Raw genomic sequence first — 26,848 nt, 5'->3', positions numbered from 1 at the left:
GAAGAAAGATATAAATAAATCACCCTTAAAACACAGCCTGGAATGTAGTTTGCATTCTAAATAACAAGATCGGGTTGCCAAAAGCTTAATGCAAATGCAGCTCCAGTGCTTACAGGTAATGAAATGATGGAACGATGGTGTAGGTGTCCTTGGACTCTGGGCTGGGAGCCAGAAACCCAGATTCACAGTGTTTCTCTGGCCCTGGTTGGCTGTTCGAGCCCTCATCTGCAAAGTGGCGGTGTGGGCTTGTAACCCAGGTCAGCTCCACACTCCAGCATATAATGACTGTTGGACTGACTGACTTCAGGGCTGCGTTTGGGGGTTGATCTTATTATATAGGAAGTAAATCACATGATCCTTTTGAATGAGATGTTTGCCTTTTGCAGAATTTTATTTATTCGAGGGTTTTGTTTGTGGGGGGGTGGGTTTTTTTGTCAAATTGATTGATTTTTGAGTCTTTTTTTTTTTCTTTTTGGGTCACATCTGGCGATGCACAGGGGTCACTCCTGGCTCTGCACTCAGGAATTACCGCTGGCGGTGCTCAGGGGAACATATGGGATGCTGGGAATCAAACCCGGGTCATCCGCATACAAGGCAAACGCCCTACCCGCTGTGCTATTGATCCAGCCCCTGATTTTTGAGTCTTGACCAACTATGCTCAAGGCTTCCTCCAGGCCCTGATCTCAGGGATTGGTCTTGGCAGGCTCAGGGGATCATATGGAGTCCAGAGCATTGAACCCTGGTTGGCTGCATGCAAGACAAGCACCTTACCCGCTGTACTATCTCTCTGACCCCATGCAAATGTTTTTTTTTTTTTTGTACTTGAGTTCACACTTTGCAAGCAAGAAGCCAGCGTTTTTTTGTTTTGTTTTGTTTTGTTTTGTTTTGTTTTGTTTTGTTTTGTTTTGGTCACCCAGCGATGCTCAGGGGTTACTCCTGGCTCTGTGCTCAGGAATTACTCCTGGCAGTGCTTGGGGAACCATATGGGATGCCAGGAATTGAATCTAGGTCAGCCGCATGCAAGGCAAATGCCCTACCCGCTGTACTATCACTCCGGCCACCCCCATGCAGAATTTTAATCTATCGTAAAGAAGAGGTTTATGGTTTAAGGCTTACCTTAAAGAAGAGGTTCCTTGGGGCCACAGAGAGAGTACAGCATGTAAGGCACTTTCCTTGCATGACACCAATCTGGGTTCTATCCTCATCACCTCATGGCATCTCCAAGCCCCACCTGGAGTGATCCCTGAGCGCAGAGCAAGGAGTAAGTTCTGAACTCTGCTGAGTATGGCCCCCAAAACCAAAACACAGAGACTCCTCACTTGAAAACACACAGTTGGTTGTTTCTATTCTCTCCGAACTTACACAGGTAGGAGCTGGAACGATAGCACAGCGGGTAGTGCCTTGCACACGGTCGACCCAGGTTCAATTCCCAGCATCCCATATGGTCCCCCAAGCACCAACAGAAGTAATTCCTGAATGCATGAGCCAGGAGTAACCCTTGTGCATCACCGGTGTGACCAAAAAAGAAAAAAAAAAAGAAAAAGAAAAACTTACACAAGTCTTCGATAACTCACTCCCCCCAGGAACCTCGAGAAAGCAGTAGGCTGGTACGAAGAGACGGTTTCCAAAATTTCTTACGTTCTTTTTTTTTCTCTTTTTGGGTCACACCTGGCGATGCACAGGGGTTACTCCTGGCTCTGTACTCTGCACTGGCGGTGCTCAGGGGACCATATGGGATGCTGGGAATCGAACCCAGGTTGGCCACGTGCAAGGCAAACGCCCTACCCACTGTGCTATTGCTCCAGCCCCACTTTCTTACGCTCTTGACGCCCCATTAACCCGAGAAGTGAGGGACATTTTTGTGGCCTACGATTTAAAGAAACGTGTCTGTGTTCCCTTCCCAGGACTCCGGCATGTCACGGACGAGCAGAAGACACATAAGAATCCCAGCCTCCGGGCTCAGACGCCCTCGCCAACCAAAAGCCGCGCAGCCGCTCCCTCGGCGCGCCACTCCCAGCCGCCCCAGAAACACGCCCCTGTACTCGAGCTGGAAGGAAAGAAGTGGCGAGTCGTGAGTGACACCTTTGACCCTCCCTCCTGGCACGGGCCAGCCAATGAGCGCTGGCTGAGCCAAGGCTTATCGCAGTGAGAGAGTTTCCTGAGTGGCATGACAGAGGCCAGTACCACGACCAGGACAAAAGCCGTTTCTGAAAGCTTCCTTTAAGGGTTCTTGTTGTTGTTTTCCATTATTTCTACTTTTCTACGACTTGAAAAAAAAATTTTATTTTATTTTATTTTTTGCCTTTTTGGGTCATACGACATACCCGGCAATGCTCAGGGGTTACTCCTGGGTGCACTCTAGAATTACTCCTGGGGACACTCAGGAGACCATGTGCGATGCCGGGGACCCAACCCTGCTTGGCCACATGCAAGGCAAACGCCCTACCTGCTGTACTATCCCTCCAGCCCTGAAAAAAAATTTTTTTAATTGAATCACTGTGAGATAGAGCATTACAAAATCGTTCATGATTGCATTGCAGTTAGACAATGTTGCAGCACCCATCTTTCCACCAGTGTAATTTTCCAGCACCAGTGTCCCCAGTTTCCCTCCCACCCCTTCAAGCTACCCCTCACCCCAGCCTGCCTCTATGGTAGGCATTTCTCTCTCTCTCTCTCTCTCTCTCTCTCTCTCTCTCTCTCTCTCTCTCTCTCTCTCTCTCTCTCTCTCTCTCTCTCTCTCTCTCTCTCTCTCTTTCTCTCTCTCGTCATTGGCATTATGGCTTGTGATGCAGATGTTGAAAGGTGATCATCTACAACCTTTACCTGCTCTCAAGACTCAGTTCTTGTCCAGAGTGCTCATTTCCAACTAGTATTGTCATAATAGACCCTCCTCTATCTTAACTACTTTTCATCTCACACACCATTGACCAACCACTGACCAGTCCTCCTGGCCTGTTAGGAAAATAAATTTTTTTTTAATCATGACAGAAGATAGGCTGGAGTGGTAGCACAGCGGGTAGAGCGTTTGTCCAGGACATGGCTGACCCGGGCTCGATTCCTCTGTCTCTCTTGAAGAGCCCAGCAAGCTATCGAGATTAATCTCACCCGCACGGCAGAGTCTGGCAAGCTACCCATGGCATATTCAATATGCCAAAAACAGTAACAACAAGTCTCACAATGGAGACGTTACTGGTGCCCACTCGAGCAAAATCGATGAGCAATGGGATGACAGTGACAGTGATACAGTGATGACAGAGTACACATCGCATGAAACCTACCATCTTCACTTTTACACATCCATATTAAGCATCTTCTTCATATAGTTAGGTAGCAGCCACCTCCACCTGTCCTCTTGTCAAAACGAAGCTCTGGCCTGGAGCTCAGGCGCGAGGCAACTGCTATGCACACAGCCAGCCCCCTCACGTGGCTAGGAGTAGGCTTTGAGCAATGCCTGGTGTGGCCTGAACTCCCACTCTGGAAGGAAAGAAAGAACATTGAAAGGATATTTGAATTCTTAACTTCGTCCACAAAGTTGCTAGTGATTTCAGTACGCTATGGATTGATCTCCCCAGCCTTGCATCTAATATTTGCCTGTTTTCATTCCAGGAGTACCAAGAGGACAGGAATGACCTGGTGATTTCAGAGACGGAACTGAAACAGGTGGCTTACGTTTTTCAATGCAACAAGTCGACCCTACAGATCAAGGGGAAAGTGAATTCCATTACAATCGGTAGGACCCAACCAAGCTCTGGAGTGAACCATGAGATGTACATGGTTTGTATGAACATGCTGGATATACTTAGCAGGGTTTTTCCATCTTTCTCCTAGACAACTGTAAGAAGTTTGGCCTTGTGTTTGACAACGTGGTAGGCATTGTGGAAGTGATCAACTCCAGGGACATTCAGATGCAGGTAAGGGGCCCTTCAGTCAGTCCCTTCTCTGGCTTTGCACTGACTATATTCTGATTTCACAATCCATGTCCACCCAGAACTCACATTTTTTCCCTTTGCCCTCAATCCTGTCATCACTGCCTCACTGTGGCCCTGTCTTACTCTTAGATCTTATGGATTCCTCTTGCTCAACCTCCGAAAATACCTAATTTGCACTGCAATTAGTAGTTTATTATCTGCTTTTCAATAAAAATCTAGTTAAGGAGGGACTAGAGCTATAGTACTGCAGGTAGGGCATTTGCCTTACGCACAGCTGCCCTGGGTACGATCCCCAGCACCCCATATGGTCCCCTGAGCACCACTGGGAATAATTGCTAAGTGCAGAGCTGGGTGTGACCCAACAGCAAACCAGCAAACCAACATGAAGAGGGCTGGAGAGACAATGCGGTGGGCACAGCGCCTGCCTTGCATGCAGCCAACCTGGGTTTGACCCCGGGTACCCCAGATGGCCCCACCAAGCCCCAGGAGGGATGCTCCCTGAGTGCAGAGCCAGAGCCCCAAGCATCCACCCACTGTGGCCCCAAAACAAAGCCCAAAGAAACGATGACTCTAACCACACAAAATTAAAATTGTATGTTCAAACAGAAGACATCATACAAAGATGAAACACAAACCAGGATCTGAAAAAGACACAGAAAGTCAAAAGTGATTTGTGATCAGGATTTTTAACTAACAGCACAAATCAACAAGGTAAAAATTGCCCAGAGCTGAGGCTCGGTGGCTTTTGAGGAAGTGTCTTGCATGAGTGGGCCCTGGGTTTGACAGGCAACACCACAAAGAAAATGTAAAAGAAAACTTTAAAAAAAAAAAAAAATGGAGGGGCTGGAGAGATAGCACAGCGGGTAGGGCGTTTGCCTGGCACGCGGCCAACCCAGGTTCGATTCCCAGCATCCCATATCGTACCCCGGGCACCGCCAGGGGTAATTCCTGAGTGCAAAGCCAGGAGTAACCCCTGAGCATTGCGGGGTGTAACCCAAAAAGCAAAAAAAAAAAAAAAATGGAGTGATAGTACTGTGGGTAGGACATTTCCCTTGCATGTGGCTAACCCAGGTTCAATCCCCGGCATCATATATGGTCCTTCAAGCCCACCAGGAGTGATCTCTGAGCACAGAGCCAGGAGTAAGCCCAGAGCATCACTGGGTATGGCCCCAAAACCAAAAAACCTAACAACTCAAGAGAGAAAAATGGGCTAAGAATATTATGCAGTACAAGGGAGAAGGTGTGCGGGACCCAGGACCACGATCTTCAAGGCTGCTCAGATCGGGACTGGGCCTCTTCCATCCAGATCCCCCATTTTCCAGTAGCTAGACAGTCACACCCAGAGACTGCCCCCCGGCACCGTGTAATCCCATCAACGGCCAACATCCAGAGACTACAAAACCAAGCTCCCAGAAGTGCAATGCGGCCACTCAACATCTAATAGCCTAGTTCTCCCTCTTGGAGAACCTGACAAGCTACCCAGAGTCTATTGCCCACTTGAAAGAGCCTGGCAAGCTCCCCGTGGCATATTCATATCCAAAATACAGTAACAGATATATACATACCTCTCGGAGAGCCCAGCAAGCTACAGAGACTATCCCGTCCGCACGGCAGAGCCTGGCAAGCTACCCGTATTCAATATGCCAAAAACAGTAACAATGAGTCTCATTCCCCTGACCCTGAAAGAGCCTCCAATCGTTGGGAAAGACAAGTAAGGAGAGGCTGCTAAAATCTCAGGACTGAGTGTAATAGAGATGTTACTGGTGCCCACTCGAATAAATCGCCGAACAACAGAATGACAGTGATACAAGGGAGAAGGAACATGATATGATTTGTAAATACCTGACAGTCCAATAGACAATAACTGTCTAATCGAAGTAGAAGTGTAAATTGAGGCAACCGACCAAGGTCCTCATTAGTTCTGCATTCCGACTGTCCCTTTCTCAGAAGGAACTGAATCCACTGAAGCTCGGGCCTGTCAGAACTGCACCACTTGAGGTGTTCCTGCACAGTACTACGTTGTACCCTAGAGGGTGATAAGGGAGTAAACAGTGGCGACCTTGACACGTCATTATTAACAGAGTTCGTCTGTTCCACTCACTGTGCAGAGCAAAATGGAATAATCTAATACAGTTAAAGATATTCATAGCTCGAGGAAAAGCAGTTCCACTCTTCGGTAAATACGCTAAAGCAGGGCCATTGAAACTTTTCCACTCATGACCCCTTTGTACCCAAAAGAAGACATCACACAATGATGCCAGCGCTGCCAAAAATACCTTGGATTCGTGATGCGGATGATTTTGGATCGATGTCTGGTCATTGTGCCTCCGGAAACCTATGACTGTTGCCAAGTTTGTTGTGCCCTCCCATTCAGTTTGCACAACCCCCTGTGGGGTCCAGAGCTCCCAGTTTAAGAAGCCAGACACCAAAGCATATGTTAATGAGATCTAGGTCAAAATGGTTTTAGGGTATCATGAATAATGGCAATGCAAACAGAAGTGGTTTCAGTGTTTATCAATGGGCCAGTGAATAAATTAATTAGTAGTTAAAATGAATGAGCTATTGTTATATGTATTAAAAAGGCATATAAGTCTCAAAGGCATGGGGGCTGGAGCAATAGCACAGCGGGTAGGGTGTTTGCCTTGCACGCAGCCGACCCGGTTCGGTTCCCAGCATCCCATATGGTTCCCCAAGCACTGCCAGGAGTAATTCCTGAGTGAAGGGCCAGGAGTAACCCCTGTGCATCGTTGGGTGTGACCCAAAAAGCAAAAAAAAAAAAAAAATTTAAAAAGTCTCAAAGGCAGAATAGAGCAATAAAGGCAAGTCCCAGAATGACAGTTCTGTATAATGTGACACTGCAAAGTAAGATTGAAAATATTTTTTTTAAAAAATCCATGCATGTTAAATATACTAATGAAGGCTACAAGGTAGCTTAAAGGGCTAGTGTTCTCCAGGTGAGAAACCAGGTTCGATCACGCATGATCCCCTAACATTGCCATGAGCAACCCCTGAACACTTCCGAGAATGGCCCAACAGACATAAATTACTCCTACCAGTGCTCAGTGAACCATATCAGATGCCAGGGACCAAACCTAGATCAGCCATGTGCAAGGCAAATGCCCTACCCCCTATCACTCCTGCCCCAAATAAATATATTCCTCAGGGCTCAAGGTTCCCTTACCCAAGAAACAGACCTGGGTAAACATAAAATTGAGTGAATTGTTACATCTGCGATGTGGAGGGAGTCAGGTGAGTGAGAATCTAGAGAAGAGCCACTTCTTTTGGAGCACTGAACAGGCAAAGAAGCCAACATTTTTAATTCCGATAAAGCTGTTTGACAGAAATATAGGCATCCTGTTTGTAATATCATTCTTTGTATGTTTCTGGGTTTAAAATATATTTCTTTAAGAAAGTAAAGGCACATCATACTGTTTATTATATATTGCGTACTGCTTTTTTTAATTGAATCACCATGAATTACAACATTACAAAGTTATTCATGATTAAGTGTCAGGCATAGAATATTCTAACACCAATCCCTTCACCAGTGCCCAGTTCCCTTCACCAGTGTTCCAGTTTCCCTCCTGCCCCCCAGACTACTTTCTAATAAATTTCTGTAATCATATATAGGCACTGTCGCAGTGTCGTCCCGTTGTTCATCAATTTGCTTGAGCGGGCACCAGTAACGTTTCCATTTCGAGACTTGTTGTTACTGGTTTTTGGCATATTGAATATGCCTCGGGGAGCTTGCCAGGCTCTGCTGTGTGGGCAGGATACTCTCGGTAGCTTGCCGGGCTCTCCAAGAGGGATGGAGGAATCAAACCCAGGTCGGCCGCATGCAAGGCAAACGCCCTACCCACTGTGTTATTGCTCCAGTCCAATCATATATAGATATATATATGATTTATATATACATAATCATACATATATGTATATATATCTTAAGAGACTGGAGATATAGTGTAGCAGATAAGGCATTGACACCCAGTTTTGATCCCCTGCACTCCCACATGGTCTCTAGTCCCTACTGGGAGTGATCCTTGAGCACGGGTCAGGAGTAAGCCCTAAGCACCTCTGGGTGTGTCTCAAAAACCAAAAATTTGAAAACAAAAATGTATCTTAATTTTTAAGGATTTGGGCAGGCATTCTAAAAATAATCTGGAAGGATCAACCCTGGTTATCTGGACAAGTGGGACAGAAACTAGGCACTGTGACAGAGAGACAGTGAGACTGTTCTGGGACTGGGAGGGGCCAGGGAGGTAGCTTAAAGGGCCAGTGCACCCCTGAGCACTGCCGGGCTGGCTCAAACGCACAAACAAAATCTAACAAAGATTGGAAGGAGGCAAAGGGGCAAGAACAGAAGTTTATAGGAAGGGGCGGTGGGGGGGGCGGAAATGCGAACAAGTAAAACTATTCTAGAAAAAAAAAGTGTGAGTTATGGGGGAGAGAAGAGATTAAGATATTATATGGAGGATTTTAATTTTTTTTAATTTTATGGAGAATTTCATTTAGGGCCAACAAGATTAATCCAAAAGCCTGTATCACAAGCAAGAGTTTTGACCTGAGTGTGCCCCATGTCTGTCTCCTAGCAGAGACCCGAAGGGTTTGCGGGTGGATCTCAGCAGAAGAGCACTTCCTGCGCATGTGTGAGGCCCTGGGGTAGATACCCGGCACCACACAAAAAAATATATGGAATAAAGAATGGGTGCAAGTGGAAGGAACAAGTGATTATGTGGCAGGAAAGCTAAATCACCTTCTAGGTTCATGGAGGAAAAAGCAAATTCAAAAATCAAAGTGCTCGCAGATAGGGAAAAGCATGTCCATGACCTCAGTGTTTACCAGAGTGCCGGAAATGACAAGACTTACCAGGTCAGGACTGGCTTTTCAGCTACATAAGGCGTCGCAGCATTGTTAGCTTGCTTGTTTCTGCATTTTTTAAGCAACATCACTAAAGCCATGGAAATCAGATGTATCATCCTAACAGGGCAGGCCGCCCATCAGACTCACTGATAATTCCCCCTTTTTATCTTTCCTTGTCTGGCCTTCAGACAGATCTGGTCCTCCAAGAAGCAAATTCAGGGCCAGAGCGATAGTACCTCGGGTAGCATATTTGCCTTGCAGGCAGCCGACCTGAGTTCAATCCCCAGCATCCCATATGGTCCCCCAAGCACCGCCAGAAGTAACCCCTGAGCATTGCTGGGTGTGACCCAAAAAGCAAACAAACAAACAAATTCAGATACCACGGAACTATCATCTCCACTGACACATTCTTGACATTATAGTTAGAGGTATCATTTAATTTATGGCAGGTCCTGTCTGGACCTGACCTTGAACTACCTCTGTCTTTTTTTTTTTTTTTGCCTCGGCTCATTTCCAACTCCGTGTCCAGTTTCTATGGAAAGAGAAGCAAGCAGAAATGCGGTGACCTGGCTAGACATCCCCCTGAGGAATTATTTCTATCACCTGCACCATCTCGAGGAGTGGTTCCTTCACGGGGCAACACAGGCCTTTCTGAGGGTGAAAGAGGAGCTTTCTTTATCGCTCCAATTACCATGACAAGAAGGAAAATTATAGAGTTGTAATATGGCCATTGGGGGAGTAATCTGCCCTTATAGAGGTGGGAGGGGGAGGGTCTGAAAACTGCTTAAGAAGAAATTTAAAACTGATCAGTATTTTTACAAGTCTTGGATTTGGGTAACAATGCCAACTCCGGGTTCTTTTGTATGCTCTTATGTACCTATACAATGAGAAGCCCGAATCGCATCTCTGGTTTGGGCTCCTGAAATTAATACATTTCAAAATGCCTCCCCTCATGATCTCATTTAAGCGTCGTCGCATTCAGCCAAGGGAGATGTTTATCCAGCCAAGGACTTTTGTGAAAAGAATCGCCGGGCTTCTATTTATTCTTATTTAGGCTTGGGTTGGGAGTGGGGGGCGGGGGAATAATCCACTCCGTTACAGAATCATTTCACTCTGCAAGGACAATATTCATGTTTGTTTTAGTCCAGTTTTCGTAGAGATTCGTCAAAACTAAAATTTCAAGCAACTTAAAAAAAGGCAAATGCATCTTGTTTCTTTTATCAGGAAATCAAATATATGTTTCACATCCACCCGTGAGCTTGGGAGACTTTTTCTGAGACATTCAGCTGCTGTTTTAATCCTTCTCGTCTGTCTCAGGGAAGAAAGCGAATCCCCTCGTGTGGCCCTTTCATTCTGTCCCCGCATGACATCGGCTGCATTACCTTCAGCGGGCCATGGTGCCACCTCACAGCAGCCACCTGCCCTGACCCAGAGGACCGCCCCCCCACCCCACCCCACCCCATCCCCCACCCCATCCCCCACCCCACATGAGCTATACTTACCCTCAGTTCTTGTCACTTCTGCCTCCTGTTTGGTTTGGGGGCGTGAGTTCATGTGTGGGTGTGCATTCAGTGGCCAAGAACCACCTTTCTGACCTCCCCAAAGGGGATCAAAGAGATGGGGGGAACCACAGACTGAGGGTCAAAGTGACCTGCTTAAAGCAGAGCTGTTAGCATACTTAGAGCTCATCTGAGGGGCGTTGATCATTTACAGAGGTCAAGCCTTTCAACGGAGACAGCTCTCTTGGGGGAAGAACTCAAGGAGATGTTCTGTCTCCCAGGGACATCGGGGACATCTGTCTTGCTTGTATTACTTTGCTCTTTCCCTCACTCCTAGTGAATATTGAACAATCCAGTTTTCTTCTTATTAATTCTTGCAGTTATTTGGATGGACACAGTAAGAGATATAGATTCCAGAACTTAGTTCTCTGGGCTCCGAGGGCAAGCAAGGCTTTTACTGTAAATCCTCAAGCCGGGTCAACTTGTCCTGCCCTATGCGGGTTCTATCTCTTAAGTCATAACGACTTGCATCAAGACCGTGCTTTTATGCTTTCTAGACTTTGATGCTGGGATAGCTTTGCTGTTCTTCCTGGGTCCATCCAAGGTCCACAGCGGGACCTCCCTTTTTGGGGTGTTGGGAACTACAGCAACCAACGCTTGAGTCAAGTCATCATGACAGATGCCCAGGAGTAGATATATTTCAGAGTCAATCAATGCCCAAATATTAGGAGCACAGCACTAACGGTGTTTCTGTGTCTAAGCAAAGAACATTGCTCGATAGTAAAATATGAAAAGGCATAGGGGAGGGCTGGAGCAATAGCACAACGGGTAGGGCGTTTGCCTTGCACGCAGCCGACCCGGGTTCGATTCCCAGCATCCCATATGGTCCCCTGAGCACCTCCAGGGGTGATTCTTGAGTGCATGAGCCAGGAGTAACCTCTGTGCATTGCCGGGTGTGACCCAAAAAGCAAAAAAAAAAAAAAAAAAAAGAGAAAAGAAAAGGCATAGGGGAACTGAAAAAAGCAAGTAATTTACTACAAAGACAAAGTCCAGAGTTCTAGACTTACAATTAATACACCCTGATTTGGGGAATTGTAACGGTGAGAGGTAAAGCACAAAGGAAAGGTTAAAGATAAACTACGGGGATAAGGGATGTTCCTAAAAGCACTGTAAGCTTCTCTAGGGGGGTGGAAAAGGGACAATTCACTGATAAAACATAAAGCACTTAGGATAAATATCCAACAGGGGGGATGGTTTATTTTGGGTCACACCTGGCAATGCTCAGGCTTACTCGTGGCTTTGCACTCAGGAATCACTCAGGGGACCATGTGGGATGCTGGGGATCAAACCCCGGGGTGACCATGAGCAAGGCAAACACCCTACCTGCTGTACTGTCTCTCTGGCCCCTGTCTCTTTGTTTTAATTCCCAGGTTTTTTTATTGTTTTTTTTTCCATGGCAGGTAATGGGGAAAGTGCCCACAATCTCCATTAATAAGACGGAAGGCTGCCACATATACCTCAGCGAGGAGGCACTGGACTGTGCGATTGTGAGTGCCAAGTCGTCAGAAATGAACATCCTGATTCCTCAGGATGGGGATTATGTAAGTACCTTCCAGAGACCGGAGAGAAGATGCTTGTGCCTTTGTCGTTGACGTTCTTGGGGACTGATGCATTGACTACCAACCTGCACGCACCATTGACCATACGCTGCCCAGGCAGGAGAGAATTCAGAGAGGGACCTTGCACACATCTTCTCCCCTCTTAGTTTCTCTCCTAGAAGCTCAAGCCTGCCTTTGTGATTTCCAGGCAGTTGACTGATAATTACCGGCTGGGCTGGCTTGTATCAAATTACCCTGCACCTGCATTCACATTATTTTGTCTATTGTTTTGTTTTCATTTTGGAGCCACACCCCATAGTGCTCAGGGGTTACCCCCGGGCTCTGCACTCAGGAATTATTCCTGGTGTTGCTTGAGGACCATAGGGTTCACCAAGGAGCAAACCCGGCTTGGCCTCCTCTAAGGCAAACACCGACCAGCTGTACTATAGCTCCAGCCCCTATTTTGCGTATTCTTAAATATTGTCCTTTAACAGAAATGAAAATGCAATGGCTTGGGGAGAAGAAAGAAAGGGCAGGTGGGGAGATACCCAAGTGTGAGGGTTCTCAGACTAATCATGAGTCAGCCACATGAGCACAGCAGATTGGGCGCTTGCCTTGCACGCAGCCAGCAAGGCTTCCATCCTGGTACCCTTTTTGGTCCCCTGAGCCTCCCAGGAGTCAGTCCCTGAGCACAGGGCCTGAGCTCCAGCTGGATGTGGCCCCAAAACAACAACGAATCAGCTGAGTGTAGGTGGGGGAGCAGAGAAGGAGTCCAGGGGGCAGAGGGCGTTCTTTGCCTTCAGGCTGAATCTCTCTACCTGGTAGTGGAGGCAAACCCCAAACCTGGTGACTCATCCAGAAGAGCCCCCAAAAAGATCCTGACCACACACACCTGCACACACAAGGGCCGACACGCATAACATGTACATCTGCACACAGCAGGTCCATGACAGTTGTGGCTTCCTGGCTTCAGAATTTGAAGCCTTTCTGGGGCGGATGTAACTCAGGACAGATTTTCATGCATTCCGGGATGGGTCTTCCCTTAAAAATATTCTTCCAAAACAAACAGCTAGACCCAGAGGCTGGAGTGATAGCACAGTGGGGAGGGCATTTGCTTTGCACACAGCTGATCCGGGTTTAATCCCTGGCATCCCATATGGTCCCCCAAGCACCACCAGGAATAATTCCTGAGCGCAGAGCCGGGAGTAAACCCTGAGCATCGCTGGGTGTGACCCAAAAAGCAAATAATAATAATAATAATAATAATAATAATTCATAAAATTTAGCTGTTTAAAAAATAAAATAGCTAGACCCGTCAGTGAGGAAGATGCGCGCATCAGGTTCTTAGATCCCTGGGGTTTCTGTAGCATTGAGTGTTCACCAGGCACCGCCAAGAGCACAGCTTCTCTCTGGGTTCTCCACTGAGCTGCATGGAGAATCCCTTCACCAGAAAGAGCCATTTCCGCCTTATGGCTATTCCGCATTGTCCACTGTGCACCCACTGTGTGGGTGAGGCGTGCGCACGCATCCTGTCAGTGGCAGGACAAAGGGCCATACATCCGTACACACCCCAGAGGGTGCTGTTTGCTCACTGACCAAAGACGAGACACAGATATCAAGGGAGAAACCCTTCCCAGCTCCTTTCTGCCGGGCACTGCAAGCCTCGGGCTGCCCTCGAACCTGCTGGAAACGCAGCCTCAGGCTGGTTACTTGGGCAATGTTCACAATCGGAGCATGCGCATTGACTAAGCCCCATGATGCTGTGCGGGGTTGGTGGAGACCAGAGGGTAAGTGAGACTTGTCTAGGTTCGAATTCTGGCTGAGATGCTCCCACTTGAGGCCCCTGGGAGCCGGCCGCTTCACCTCCCAGGCCTCTGTGTCCTGGAGGAGGGTCTTTCCAGAGGGTTGGCTCCAACGGCAGTTACCGACACTCCCATACCTCAGTGCTTAGGGGGGAAAAATTTTATTTGGTTCCAGGTAAATTCTAACTGGAATGCTAGTGCTGGCAGACCCCGTACCACTCTGATGAGTTTGGACTCCCAGCAAGGGTCTTTGTCCATCATGCAGTGACACCAATCTGCCTTCTGTCTTTGCAAAAGGAAGCCTTGGTTTCAATAACTTGGTTCTTTCTTGCCTTTTTTTGCCAGAGAGAATTTCCCGTTCCTGAACAGTTCAAGACAGCGTGGGATGGATCCAAACTGGTCACTGAACCTGCAGAAATTATGGCCTAGCCTACAGAGAGACTGGACCCCTTGACACAATTCCCACCTCCCCCTTCTCCCTCCCCATCAAGATTCTTTAAAAGAAAAAAAGCAGCATTAAAGACCTAGAAGTTGCAGTAACACCTACAGCTTTCGTGTTGACCGCCAACAACTCTGTTGATACGAGCTACATCCTTTCCGGCACGCTTTCATGGGCATTTTTGGAGTATTTCACATTGCTTCATGATTGGCTTTTGTGTGTGTGTGTGTGATTTGAGTTCCACGTGATGACTTGTGAGCACTGCATTAATGGGAAGAGGAGTCCTGTTCCCTTTCTATTGTTATCACGGTAGCACTAGGTAAAAATATTGCATGGTTCACTTTTACACTTAGGTTTATTGCTAGTTAAAAACTAAAGCCTATAAGAATCTGCATTACACATTTTTACCTCTGACCATTTTACGATGCCGTATGTTAGATGCTCAGAAAAATAGGATTGCTTTCTTCTTTTTCCTACATGCTTACCTTTATCAGCATGAGTATACTGTCAGCATGGATACATATTTTAACCTATTTTTAAAATTACGCAAAAAAATTATACTCTCATTGGACCGTATTCAACTTCTTGGTCCTTGGAAGATCTGTATGGTTTATAGGTACTTAAAACAGAAAGTAGATTCTAATGATTTATACCTTTTCTGCCATATCACTTGAAAAGCCTTTCATTTTGTTTTTAAAGAGTATTATACAAGAGAGGCCGGAGTGATAGCACAGCGGGTAGGGCGTTTGCCTTGCACTCGGCCAACCCGGGTTCGATCCCCGGCATCCCGTATGGTCCCCCAAGCACTGCCAGGAGTAATTCCTGAGTGCAAAGCCAGGAGTAACCCCTGAGCATCGCTGGGTGTGACCCAAAAAGCAAAAAAAAAAAAAGAGTATTATACAAGAGAGTGATGAAATGGGTTTTTATTTGTTTCTTTGCTCTGTAATACCTCACAATTTTGCTCTCAATTTTTTTTCCAGTTTTGACCCTATGAAATATCCAGTGTCTGGCACATGCTGTCGTTAATGTTTCACGATGTGTGAGTGTGTGGGAAGGAGGGATCCCGGGAGCACATACATGCAGAGCGTACACACTGCACTACATCCCATACCATGACCACTTTCTTCTTTACTCTTGCAGATGTGCTTAATAGTCTCAAAAATGAACATAAAAAAGCCATAGATGGATTATGTCTTCGGAAACTTTCAGAATGATTGGTTGGTTTTGCTTGCTGCTCTTATTTTTAGTATTGGTAGTACATGCTTTTCAATATAAGAGTAACCATCATATTTCTTTGTATCTTCCCAGCACAGCTGAAAATTTTGCAACTTCTTAGATGATACGTAATAAATTATAGTACATAGTACGATGCTTGCAGACCTAACACTAGTATATATATTGTGCCTATTACAGCCTTTGGAATACATAATTTCCTTTTTTAAAAATATCTTCGATACCATGTAGTTCAAATTACTAATGCTCATGCACTGAGGTTTTGCTATAAAAGTTTTATCCATATGAATAGTGTTGTGGCTTTTAGTAACTATCTTTTCGACTATAATCTTATTCTGAAATAAAATAAAATTCTAAATTGTTTATATACTGTGATGAATTCTGGGTATTAAAATTTCTTCTTTTTCTTTCTGTGTGAATTTACATCTGGTTAAGATGACAGATTTAGGAAAAACAGCTGTCTCCTTCTCACCGAATCGGAGAGTTTATCCAGCATGCTGTAAATTCACAAGACAATCACTTCTTCCAAGCAGATCAAAATATCATTTGCCGTTTGACTCTTCACTCTTCTCTTGGAATGCACACATGCGCAATCTTGCCCCTACTCTCACTCCGTGCCAGGGATCTGTGCCAAGCTTTATTTATGCAAGGCATGTGCTCTACCACTGAGCCACCTCCCTGGCCCTAGAGTAACTTTCAGTTAGAAAATTCTAGAATCCAGGGGGGCAGAAGCGATAGCACAGGGGATAGGGCGTTTGCTATGCATGTGGCCAACCCGGGTTCGATTCCCAGCATCCCATATGGTCCCTTGAGCACCGCCAGGAGTAATTCCTGAGTGCATGAGCCAGGAATAACCCCTGTGCATCACTGGGTGTGACCCAAAAAGAAAAAAAAAAAGAAAGAAAAAGAAAATTCTAGAATCCAGGTTTATAAAGCAAGGGCTCTTCATTGGGAAAAATTCTCATAGATCCTTGTTCATATAAACATCTCAGAAAATTAGTTTGTAAGTATAACATGGTAGTACAGATGTTTTTAATGTATAGGTAACTAGATGATAATATATGAACTTCTATAAGAAATAGGGCTAGAGAGATAGTACAGAGAATAGGGTACTTGCCTTGCATATGACTGATCTGGGTTTGATACCTGGTACCCCAAAGGGTCCCCAAATATGCCAGGAGCGATCCCTGAGTACAAAGCCAGGAGTAATCCCTGAGTATTATTGGTGTGCCCTCCCCCCCAAAAAAAAAAAACCTTCAAGTGAAGAAAAACTTTTGAAATGACATAATACATACCCATATAGAGTATAATTTTATATTGATAAATAAGCCTTAGAATCCTTTAACAGACCTTGAATTTGGCATCAAACTTCAAAATGCTTCACCGCAGATACTAGAAGTCTGGACTTGAAGTTTAGACAACTGTTTTGTCAACTCTTTTGTCCTGTGGCCTGCGGAATTCTTAGGCATGCTGAATTAAACACACTTGGCAGAGGACAGGAAAACGGGGACCAGAGATAGTGCATCATTTCCAGTATGTTTCCCTTCTGACATATTGTTGAATTCCAGTGTTACCAAATATTGCAAGTTTATTAATATTGTCAGAGAGGAAGGGATGTGTTTTATCTAGATATCTGAAACACTAAACCAACAAAACAAAGCATAAAATCCTAACTACAAAAATCAGACTTAGAAAAGTGCCTTTAATTGCACTCATCTGTGGAATATAAAATAACAGAGTAGGAGACTAACACCCAAGAATAGTAGCATATAATACCAGGAGGTTGGCTCTATGGCTTGGAAGCTAGCCTCACATGCTGGGGGAAAGGCAGCCCGGATAGAGAAGGGAACACAAAGTAAAATGTGGTTGGAGATCCCGCGTAGGAAGGGAGATGCGTGCTGAAAGTAGACTAGAGACTGAACACGATGGCCAATCAATACCCCTATCGCAAACTACAACCACCAAAAGGAGAGAGAGAACAAAATGGAATACCCTGCCACAGAGGCGTAGTGGGTTGGGGCAGGGGACGGGATTGGTGGGTGGAAGGGATACTGGGTTCATTGGTGGTGGAGAATGGACACTGGTGGAGGGATGGGTGCTCGAACATTGTATGAGGGAAACACAAGCACGAAAATGGGTAAATTTGTAACTGTATCCTCACGGTGACTCACTAATTAAAAATAAGTAAATAAATTTTTAAAAAAAAGAAAAGTGCCTTTATAGGAGGTAGATTGAGGGAAATTAAGGATATTGTTGGAAGATAGTTGATGCTGGGGATTGGATTGGTGTTGGAAAATTGTCTGCCTGAAGCTCAATTATGAATAACTTTGTAAATTCCAGTGCTTCAATTTTAAAAATAAACTAAAAAAAGATCTAATTTTTAAAACTAGTATTTTGTTTTTCTTTTGATTTATTTTTAATATTATTTTTAATTTTATTGAATAATCATGAGATAGAGCATTACAAAGCTGTTCATGATTGGGTTTCAGTCAGACAATGTTTCAATCCTTCTACCAGTGTAATTTCCCAGCACCAATGTCCCCCCAAACTGATTTTTTTTAAAAGAAATCCTTCATTGCAGAAATTACATGTCATAGATGTTTACAAGAGGTCAGAATGAAAATGTGTCAGGAAAATGTCAATTGTTTCCTACACCTTTTTATTTTTTATTGTTACAAAATACTATTTTATAGGATTTTAATGGGAAAATAATTCCAGTTTCTGTTGTCTAATTTTTTTGATAATACTATATTCATGAAATAATCTCATTTCTGATAGCCTCCTTTCAATAACAAGATTTCTTAAATTGAATAACCAGCATTAACCACTTATCTATGGAAATTCTAGAATGGTAAAAAATACATTATTGCTTGATTCATTTACTCTTTCATCCAGTGACTGTCACCTTCAACATCTTAAAGTCCAAATGAATTAATTAAGGAATCTTCTTCACGATGTAAAAAACTGGGGCCAGGGAGGTGCCTGTAAAGGCTAGAGCACCAACTCTCATGCCAGTGCTCTCGGTTCTGTGTATGGCCATATCTGGCCACCAGTGGTGGCCCCTTTCAATTATTTTAGGGGTAAAGATTAAAAATAAAAATTGAGGTCCAGGGAGATTAGTGACATCAGCAAAGTCAAACAACTGGTTAGAAACAGAACAAGAACAGACCAGAACAATTGTACAACAGGTGTAAGGCTCTTGGCTGGGATGCTGCCAACACAGATTCCATCCCTGGACCACATATGGTCCCCCGAAGACCCACTGCAACCCAAAAGCGATCACTGAACACAGAACAAGGAGTTTTCCCTGAGCACTGCCTGTTACGGCCTAAAAAGCAAGGAAAAAAGGAAAAGAAAGAGGACGAGGAGGAGAAGGAGGAGGAGGACGAGGAGGAGGAGGAGGGAGGAGGAGGAGGAGGAGAACTATGCACACACATGCATGAAAACATGCATACACATACATAGGCACACACACGCATATGGGTGCACACACTCTCTCCTTTTAATAACTATTGTAATTTGGCTTCTAGTATTACCACATTTCAAAGGTAATGAAATCCAGTCATTGGATTCTGTTACTCATCCACTGCAGTCCTTAACAGTGCCCTAAAATCACTACCATACTTCTCTGCCTGCCTTTCCATCTTTTTTTAAAAAATTTTATTTTCATAAGTTTGTTCACATTAATTTATTACATTCGCTATTCCAACACCAATCCCATACCATTAACCTTTCCTTTCCACCACCGTTATTTCAAGTTTTCCCACCACCATTCAAGCCTGCCTGCCAGGGGGCAGATGCCAGATAATTTACTTTATGTTGCTTATCATGAATATCATGAGAGGTCATGTGGCCGCAAAAGTGGCCGCGATCCTCTGGAATTCTAAAATTGTAAATGGTTGGGGTCCAGAGGCATCTCTGTAGGGAGCTAATCCATTTTGAGATTCATCTGGGACTTTCTGGGTCAAGGCCATTGATGCGCTGAGATGGCGCTGGGAGGGGGGTCGTGGGCATGACAGCCAGGACCCCAAGTGGGCAGGGAGACCGGAAGGGCCAGACCATCTCCGCTACCGCCACGTGGCTGGAGCCTTAGTCCTGGAACCGCTTGTGGCCACCAGAGTTGCATCTGGAGTGGGCGGAGAGGGTGCACCCACTCCATCTGTGGTGCCCCGATAGAGTTGGCAAGGTACGAGATCCAGAGCGGTCTCCAGTGAGCTGCTGTCTTCCGGGATTCACCGCTGTGTCTCTGGACCAAGGCCGCTCATGCGCAGAGATGGCGCCCAGAGGCAGATCGTGGGTGTGACAGCTAGGACCCCAAGTGGGCGGGGAGGCAGGAATCTGCCTTTCCTGCTCCTTGAAAACTCATTTGTGTTCTTTACCTAGTCAATTACCAGATGACTACCAAACACAAACACCTGCACACGCACACAAACACATACACATACACATATACACACACAGAGGCACACACACACACACACACACGCATGCATGCACAGTTTCCTAATTCCAAGTCTCCACCGAGTGTTTCATCCTCCTGCTCCTTATGTAACACAGTGAGGATTAATGCACATTTTCCACACATATGCTCATCTGCCATTCTACTTTCACTTAGCAGCTTCCCCACACTTTTCATCAGAGATTTAAAACCAGCCATTCCCTGTGATAGGAGATGCTGAAAGAACCGTCTCTGGAGGAGCGCCCCTGTGAGATTCAGGGTATCATTGTAACAGTTAGTGGGAGATTCGGAGTACGGAACTGGACAGAAGTTTGGGGTCGTTTCCATTGTCTCTGATACCAACTCCTTGGGAACCATTTCACAAGTTTAATATTCCAGAAATGACTTTCATTAAACATGCTCATTTCAAAAGAATTATTTTAAACCATTGGCACTTTCTGCACCACTTCAGATACCACTGTAATTTTAAGGGCTTTAATTGCTCCAACTGAGACAAGCTAAATTTATAATGTTTCACAGATTTCTTTTGCAAGTTTAACCATTTCAATGTTGCTGTACATGAGGAAGCGTATATCTGTGCTGCCGGTAGAGAGCCAAATTTCAGTGATGACAACCCATCCAGATCTCACTATTGTTTTTTCTTCCTCTATTGCTTTTTCAGTAACTTGACATTGAATATGCAACTAATGACAGATGATGTTTCCTAGCAATAAAATTTTGGTCAGCAGAGCATGAACTTGAATTTGAACCCGCCATCATATGGTGCCCTGAGCATCCCTAGGTATGACCTTTGAGACCAAGATCGCCACTGAGTGTAACTTGAGTGGTTCTTGGCACTGAAGGATCAGAACACCTTCATAGCCTCATATCGCAATACTAAATCCCCTGGTCCAGTTGACCAAGGAACACAAGTAGCCCCCAAGTTCTTCTGAGCACTGCTTGGGTGCACTCCCAAATTTGGGGGTGGAGGGCTGGAGAGAGAGTTCAAAGGGTTGGAACTTGCGATTTACATGCAAGAGGCACAAATATCCCCAGCACCATAACCCCCCAAGCACCACCAGCAGTGTCCCTGAAACACTGAGCTGAGAGTAGGCCCGGAGTACTGCCAGGTACACCCCCAAACCAAAGTTAAGTTAATCAATCTTCTTGCTTAAAACTACAACTTGGCATATTTGAGTTTTAAGTATGCTGTTTTTTAATATCTTGATTTTAAGACCACATAAATCAAAAAAAGGATATCTCCTAACTGACATGGAGATCCAGATTAACAAAAGGCACCATTGACAGTACGTTGAAGCTTTGACACTAATTTCTAACTCTCATTCACCAAATTTCTTTTGTTCCCCCCCAACCCCCTCATTCACCAAATTTTGCAAAGGAATTTTTGTGAAGATTCGGTTGCTAATTTCCTATGCCATCAATAACTCATCTTGCTCTAACTCATCAGGAGGTGCGGGTGTATATTTTTAGTTGTTTTTTTAAAAACACTATGATTGTATTTCTACTTCAGAGCCAATAAACTCCCAGAGAGCATGAAAGTTGTTTGAGGAGAAGGTGAAATTTGTTCTGGAGGGCTGTTTCCTCCTGCTCCTTGTCCTCGTGGGATGTGATCATGGCCACACATCATGAATGGTATACATCCCCTAACAGGGGTGATGTTAATGACACAGTGCCCCTGGCAACCTGCACCAATGTATCATTGTATCACTGTATCACTGTTACCACTGTCATCCCATTGTTCATCAATTTACTCGAGCGGGCACCAGTAACGTCTCCATTGTGAGACTTTTTGTTACTGTTTTTGGCATATCGAATACGCCACGGGTAGTTTGCCAGGCTTTGCCATGCGTGTGAGATACTCCGGGTAGCTTGCTGGGATCTCCGAGACAGGCGGAGAAATCGAACCCCATTCAAAACACTAGAGAAAAATATCAGAATGAGGCTTCTCCAGACCGTCAGCTCCAAAGAAATGATTCCTCCTGCAATCAAGCATTGACAACAGCTACGGTCCTTTAGGATATTGAAAGACATTGTCATTCACATGATATGAAGATGTCTCATGGCATTATTAGAAGAGAGAGGTGAAATGTTTTATAGAAGTCTATTACAAAAACATATGCAGGCTATGTTTCTTTAGGAAAAGGCTATACAGTTACAGCAGGATGGTCCTTAAAGAAGTTGTGAGGGGCTGGAGCGATAGCACAGCGGGTAGTGCATTTGCCTTGCATGCAGCTGACTCGGGTTTGATCCCCGGCATCCCATATAGTCCCCCAATCACCACCAGGAGTAATTCCTGAGTGCAGAGCCAAGAGTAACCCCTGAGCATCACGGGGTGTGACCCAAAAAGCAAGATAAAAAGTTGTGAGTCATGCATACATTCCATAACCTAGGAAGAGAAAAGTTAGATGCAAAACTGAGTCATTTCCTCCACCGTTATGAAGCTTGGATCTAAAGGCCACAGCTGGAGGCTGGAGGCTGGAGAGAGCCGGAAGTGCTGGGCACAAGCTTCGCATGCAGGAAGCCTGGGTCTGATTCCCAGCACCGCACGTGGTTCTCTGAGCACTGCTAGGAGCAGCCTCCGGGCAACAGAGCTTGGAGTGTGCCCCTCCCCCAACCAATCCATCAATAAAGACGAGCTCTGCTTACAATGACAAATCAAAGAAGTTGCATATGCCTACTGAAAACAAAATAGCAGATGAAAATCTAAGTTCATTAAATAACCTCTCCAAACTCACCAGACAGCCCACACTTCCCAACGCACTCAGTCATAGCTGATTTGCCAGGATCCGAAGAGGAAAGGAGGGCTATTTTCATGTGAGCTCTCTCTGTGAATGTGGGGCTCAGGGAATGCTGTCGCACCACTAAACAACTGAGACATGGCTCACTCGGGAATTATCAGAATGTTCTTTCATTTGTACGCCTCTAAAATAATTACACAAGCAATATGGTCTGCATTCTGCAAGCTGCTGCTACCAACTGGCTAGACAACTATTTTCTCAGATTAAATTAATTCCATACTCTACAGTTTTACATAAATAAGTGTCTCTTAGACATCTCATCAGATCAACATACTTCCAATGGAACATTTCTTCAAAACTACTCATATTTTATTCTTTTTTTAAATGGTGAGGGAGAGAGCAATTGCACAGCAAGAAGAGCCTTTGCCTTGCACGCAGCCAACCCGGGTTCAATCCCAGGCATCCCACATGGTCTCCCAAGCCCCACCAAGAGTGATCCCTGAGCACGGAGCCAGGAGTTAATGCCCTGGCCCAAAATTTAAAATTTTAAAATCATTTATAAAAGTTCATGTTTGGGGGCTGGAGCAACCGCACAGTGGGTAGGGCATTTGCCTTGCACACGCGGCTGACCCGGGTTCGATTCCCAGCATCCCATATGGGCCCCTGAGCACTGCCAGGAGTAATTCCTGAGTGCATAAGCCAGGAGTAACCTCTGTGCATCACCGGGTGTGACCCAAAAGCCAAAAAAAAAAGTTCATGTTTGAATTTGTTTGACTAAATATTTGATTATTAGAAGTTTTATAGTTCATGGAAGGGGGAGACAGGGAGGTTTGGCAAGTTCCGAGGATGGAAACCAAGGGCCTCACATACACAGCACAACACGCTCTGTCCACTGAGCCACATCCAGGACTCTGATGATGCCAATAATTGTTTATTGAATTATTAAACATCCAATCATCTTTATTGACTTTTCCATTTTCTTCCCTTTGCTGCTGTTGTCTCAGTGACAGGGTCACACACTTGGGGGCGCTATTTGCCAGGGAGTCACACCTGGGTACCAGCCCCTCTGGTTTGCATCCCAATAGAAGAGCCACCCAATTTGGGTTTTGCCTGATACAGATTCCAGTCTTTGTTTCAGAAGAATACAATTTTTTTTTAACTTTTTCAGCAATACAAAAAATATATACTCTAGGAAAAAAGTCAATATTTCTTAATGCTTGCTTGTGGGGATGGAGGAATTGGTAAAAGCTATTTACCAGCATAATTGCTTAGCATCAAGTTAATTCAGTGCCACAAATTAAATACTTCCAAGTGATAGGTCTCAGTCAGGACCCTGGGTGAGCAGGGTTTTTAACCCTTTGGGGCAAAAGTCACAGTGGGGGAAATATATATAAGGTTAGAAAAATTTCCTAGAATGATCACGCTGGACAAGAACTGAGTGTTAAAAGTAGGTAAAGGAATACCTTTTGGTATCTGTATTGCAAACCACAATACCCAAACGGGGGGTTGGGGAAAGTTGAGAGAGAGAAAGAGAGAGGGAGAGGGGGAGAGAGAGATAGAGAGAGAGAGATAGATAGAGAGAGAGAGAGAGAGAGAGAGAGAGGTGTACACTGGTGGAGGGATGGGTGTTGGAACATTGTACGACTGACACCTAATCATGAATAAGGGTCTATCTCAGAGTGATTCAATTTTTTTAAATCTTTTCTAAAATTTTTTAATATAAAACATAAAAACTTCTTAGACAAAACTTAAATTTTCTTTTTGATTTATAATATTACTTCTAGGCCCAAAGACAGAGTTCAGGTCTCAGAGCACATGCCTAGCTACCCCCATCATTCTGGGGACACCCCCAGAACCTCCAGCTCCACACAGAGAACTGACTAAAGCATGACTGTGGTGGGCCCCAAGTGCCCCCATTTCCCAGCACCACCTGGGATAATGAGTGTAGCTTTATTATTAAAAATAGAAATCCAGGGGCTAGAGCAATAGTATAGCCGGTAGGGCATTTGCCTTGCACGAGGCCAACCCAGGTTCGATTCCCAGCATCCCATATGGTCCTCTGATCACTGCCAGGGGTGATTCCTGAGTGCAGAACGAGGAGTAATTCCTGTGCATCGCCAGGTGTGGCCCAAAAAGAAAAAAGAAATCCGGCAGAGTCTCCTACCCCTGCATTTGGCTGTCTTCACTGGGGCCCCTTGGAGGGGGGTGGATTGAGTCTCCCTCCCCGCGTGGAGCAAAACCCCAGCAGCCAAAAACCTCCAGAACCCAGCTGCAGCCATACTCAAAGCTACTCTTCACACATGAAGGAATCAGCAGTGGAACCCAGGTATGCAGGATGCGTGGCTGAGATCTCCAAACCTGTTAGGATCAGGACTGGTTCTCCTCCACCCAGATCCCCAGTTTTCCAGTAGGTTGGCAGTCACACCCACAAACTGCCCCGGCGCCATGTAATCTCATCAATGGCCAAGATCCAGAGAATATAAAAGAAAGCTCCCGGAAGACAGTGACGCAGTATTTCCTGGAGCACAAAGCCGCACGACCTCTTATACTCTAGCACACTGATGTGCCTAGAGCAGCACACATGTGCTTGGTTTTAACATACTTGCTTGTATTCTCTGATATACGGGCTTTAAGGACCCCAGAATGAAATCAACAACCTTTAACACTTCCCCTTATGGTTGGAAGATGCTTGCTGGTTGGGTGGATGTTTGAATATTATCTGTAATGAACTACTATGAACTACTTTATGAAAAGTAAAATGTATAAAAATCGTTAAAAATAGTAAAATGTTTAAAATAAAAAAATCACTGTATCACTGTCATTGCGTTGCTCATTGATTTGCTTGAGTGGGCACCAGTAACGTCTCCATTTTGAGACTTGTTACTGTTTTTGGCATATCGAATATGCCACAGGGAGCTTGCCAGGCTCTGTGGTGCCAGAGATACTCTCAGTTGCTTGCCAGGCTCTCCGAGAAGGGCAGAGGAATCGAACCTGGGTCCACCGTGTGCAAGGCAAATGCCCTACCTGCTGTGCTATCGCTCCAGACCAAAATAAAAAATACAAAACTAAAAAAATTTAAAAAATAAATCCACATCTAAAAACATCTTAAATTATTAAGATGAGCAATGAGATAAGCAAATGAATGAAAACGACATGAAAAAGTCACAGTGCTAATCATATAAATAATACAATGTATTTTGAAGCAAATACAATGCACAGAAAAATAGCTTTCACACTAACTATAATGGTCTCAAGAGTCTTTGATCCTATTAGCTCTCTATTGCTACATAACACAACCCAGAAACTCAATAGACTCGTGCTAATTTGTTGCCTTACGGTTTCTGGACCTCTGGACTCGGGGTAGCTGAGGGCTCTCGTCAGGACCTTAGAAGACAAAAATCAAGCAAAGAGGCCAGTCAAACTGAACTCTCGTCGAGAGCTCTTTAAGGCCTGTGGTGCTCTACCAAGTTCATTATACCAGCAGGACCAGCCTGAGGTTCTCTTGCCCGGCATGTGCTGGGATCTCTCAGCTTTCAAAACTGAGCCTCAGTCCTTGCTCAAAGCCCTTCCACTGGCAGCTCTCAGTATGGCCATTTCCTTTCTGAAGTCCCTAAGAGGTTCCCACCCATCCAAGTTCTTTCTTTTCTTATTTTTTTTTCTTTTTGGCGATTATACCAATTCAAATTAGTTGAAATGAAGTTGAATATCCTATTGTTTTAGCTTCAGTATTTTAAATGTTCTCTCTCATTCCTAATGTCCTATAACTGTAATTATTTTTCTTAACATTACCAGAATTTTATGCATTAATTGCTTTTCTTCAAAAAATGGTTTTCAGTTTATTGACAAATCATGACTATCACTTTGCTCTCAAATCTTTAATTGTTTAATGATTATTTCACTTATTTTATTGTTCTACCTTTATAAAAAATCTGATAGGAACTGTACCTGACTTACTTCTCTTTACCTTATACTCATAGTTCTATGAGATATTAAAGGGGAATTAATGAATCATCAGACGCAGGTGATGATTTGAATGTTGTCGACTACTGTTAAACTATCCTTCCAAAAAAGTTATGGAAACTTGCCCTTCCACACAATGTGCATGAAGGATCCTCTGTCTCCTTACCTTGTCAACACCGGGTACCATCCAGCTAAGTACTTTTTATAGTTTGATAAGGAAAAGAAACAGCATTTGGGCTAAGTACACAAAACAAATAGGGTGAAGGGAGATCCTCCTATATAAGAAGATATGATCATGATTAGTGAAAACAGAGTCAGGATATTAAATTCA

The 26,848-nt window shown here is 44.7% G+C and overlaps 1 protein-coding gene across 2 annotated transcripts in view; it reads left to right on the top strand.

Moving 5' to 3' along the window:
* Positions 1-15,723, top strand: part of CAP2 (cyclase associated actin cytoskeleton regulatory protein 2) — a 165,103-nt gene extending 149,380 nt beyond the window's left edge. For both annotated transcript variants that reach the window (XM_055125639.1, XM_055125638.1), the window contains exons 9-13: positions 1,905-2,071; positions 3,607-3,730; positions 3,829-3,911; positions 11,749-11,889; positions 14,034-15,723. In XM_055125639.1, the coding sequence (XP_054981614.1) occupies positions 1,905-2,071; positions 3,607-3,730; positions 3,829-3,911; positions 11,749-11,889; positions 14,034-14,117 (599 nt within the window). In that variant the 3' untranslated portion in view covers positions 14,118-15,723. The remainder of the gene's footprint in view (positions 1-1,904; positions 2,072-3,606; positions 3,731-3,828; positions 3,912-11,748; positions 11,890-14,033) is intronic.
* The last annotated feature ends 11,125 nt before the right edge of the window (positions 15,724-26,848 follow it).

This window comes from Sorex araneus, chromosome 2 (genome assembly GCF_027595985.1).
Source record: "Sorex araneus isolate mSorAra2 chromosome 2, mSorAra2.pri, whole genome shotgun sequence".
Taxonomy (NCBI): Eukaryota; Metazoa; Chordata; class Mammalia; order Eulipotyphla; family Soricidae; genus Sorex; species Sorex araneus.
This window is presented reverse-complemented; position numbering and strand designations above follow the sequence as displayed.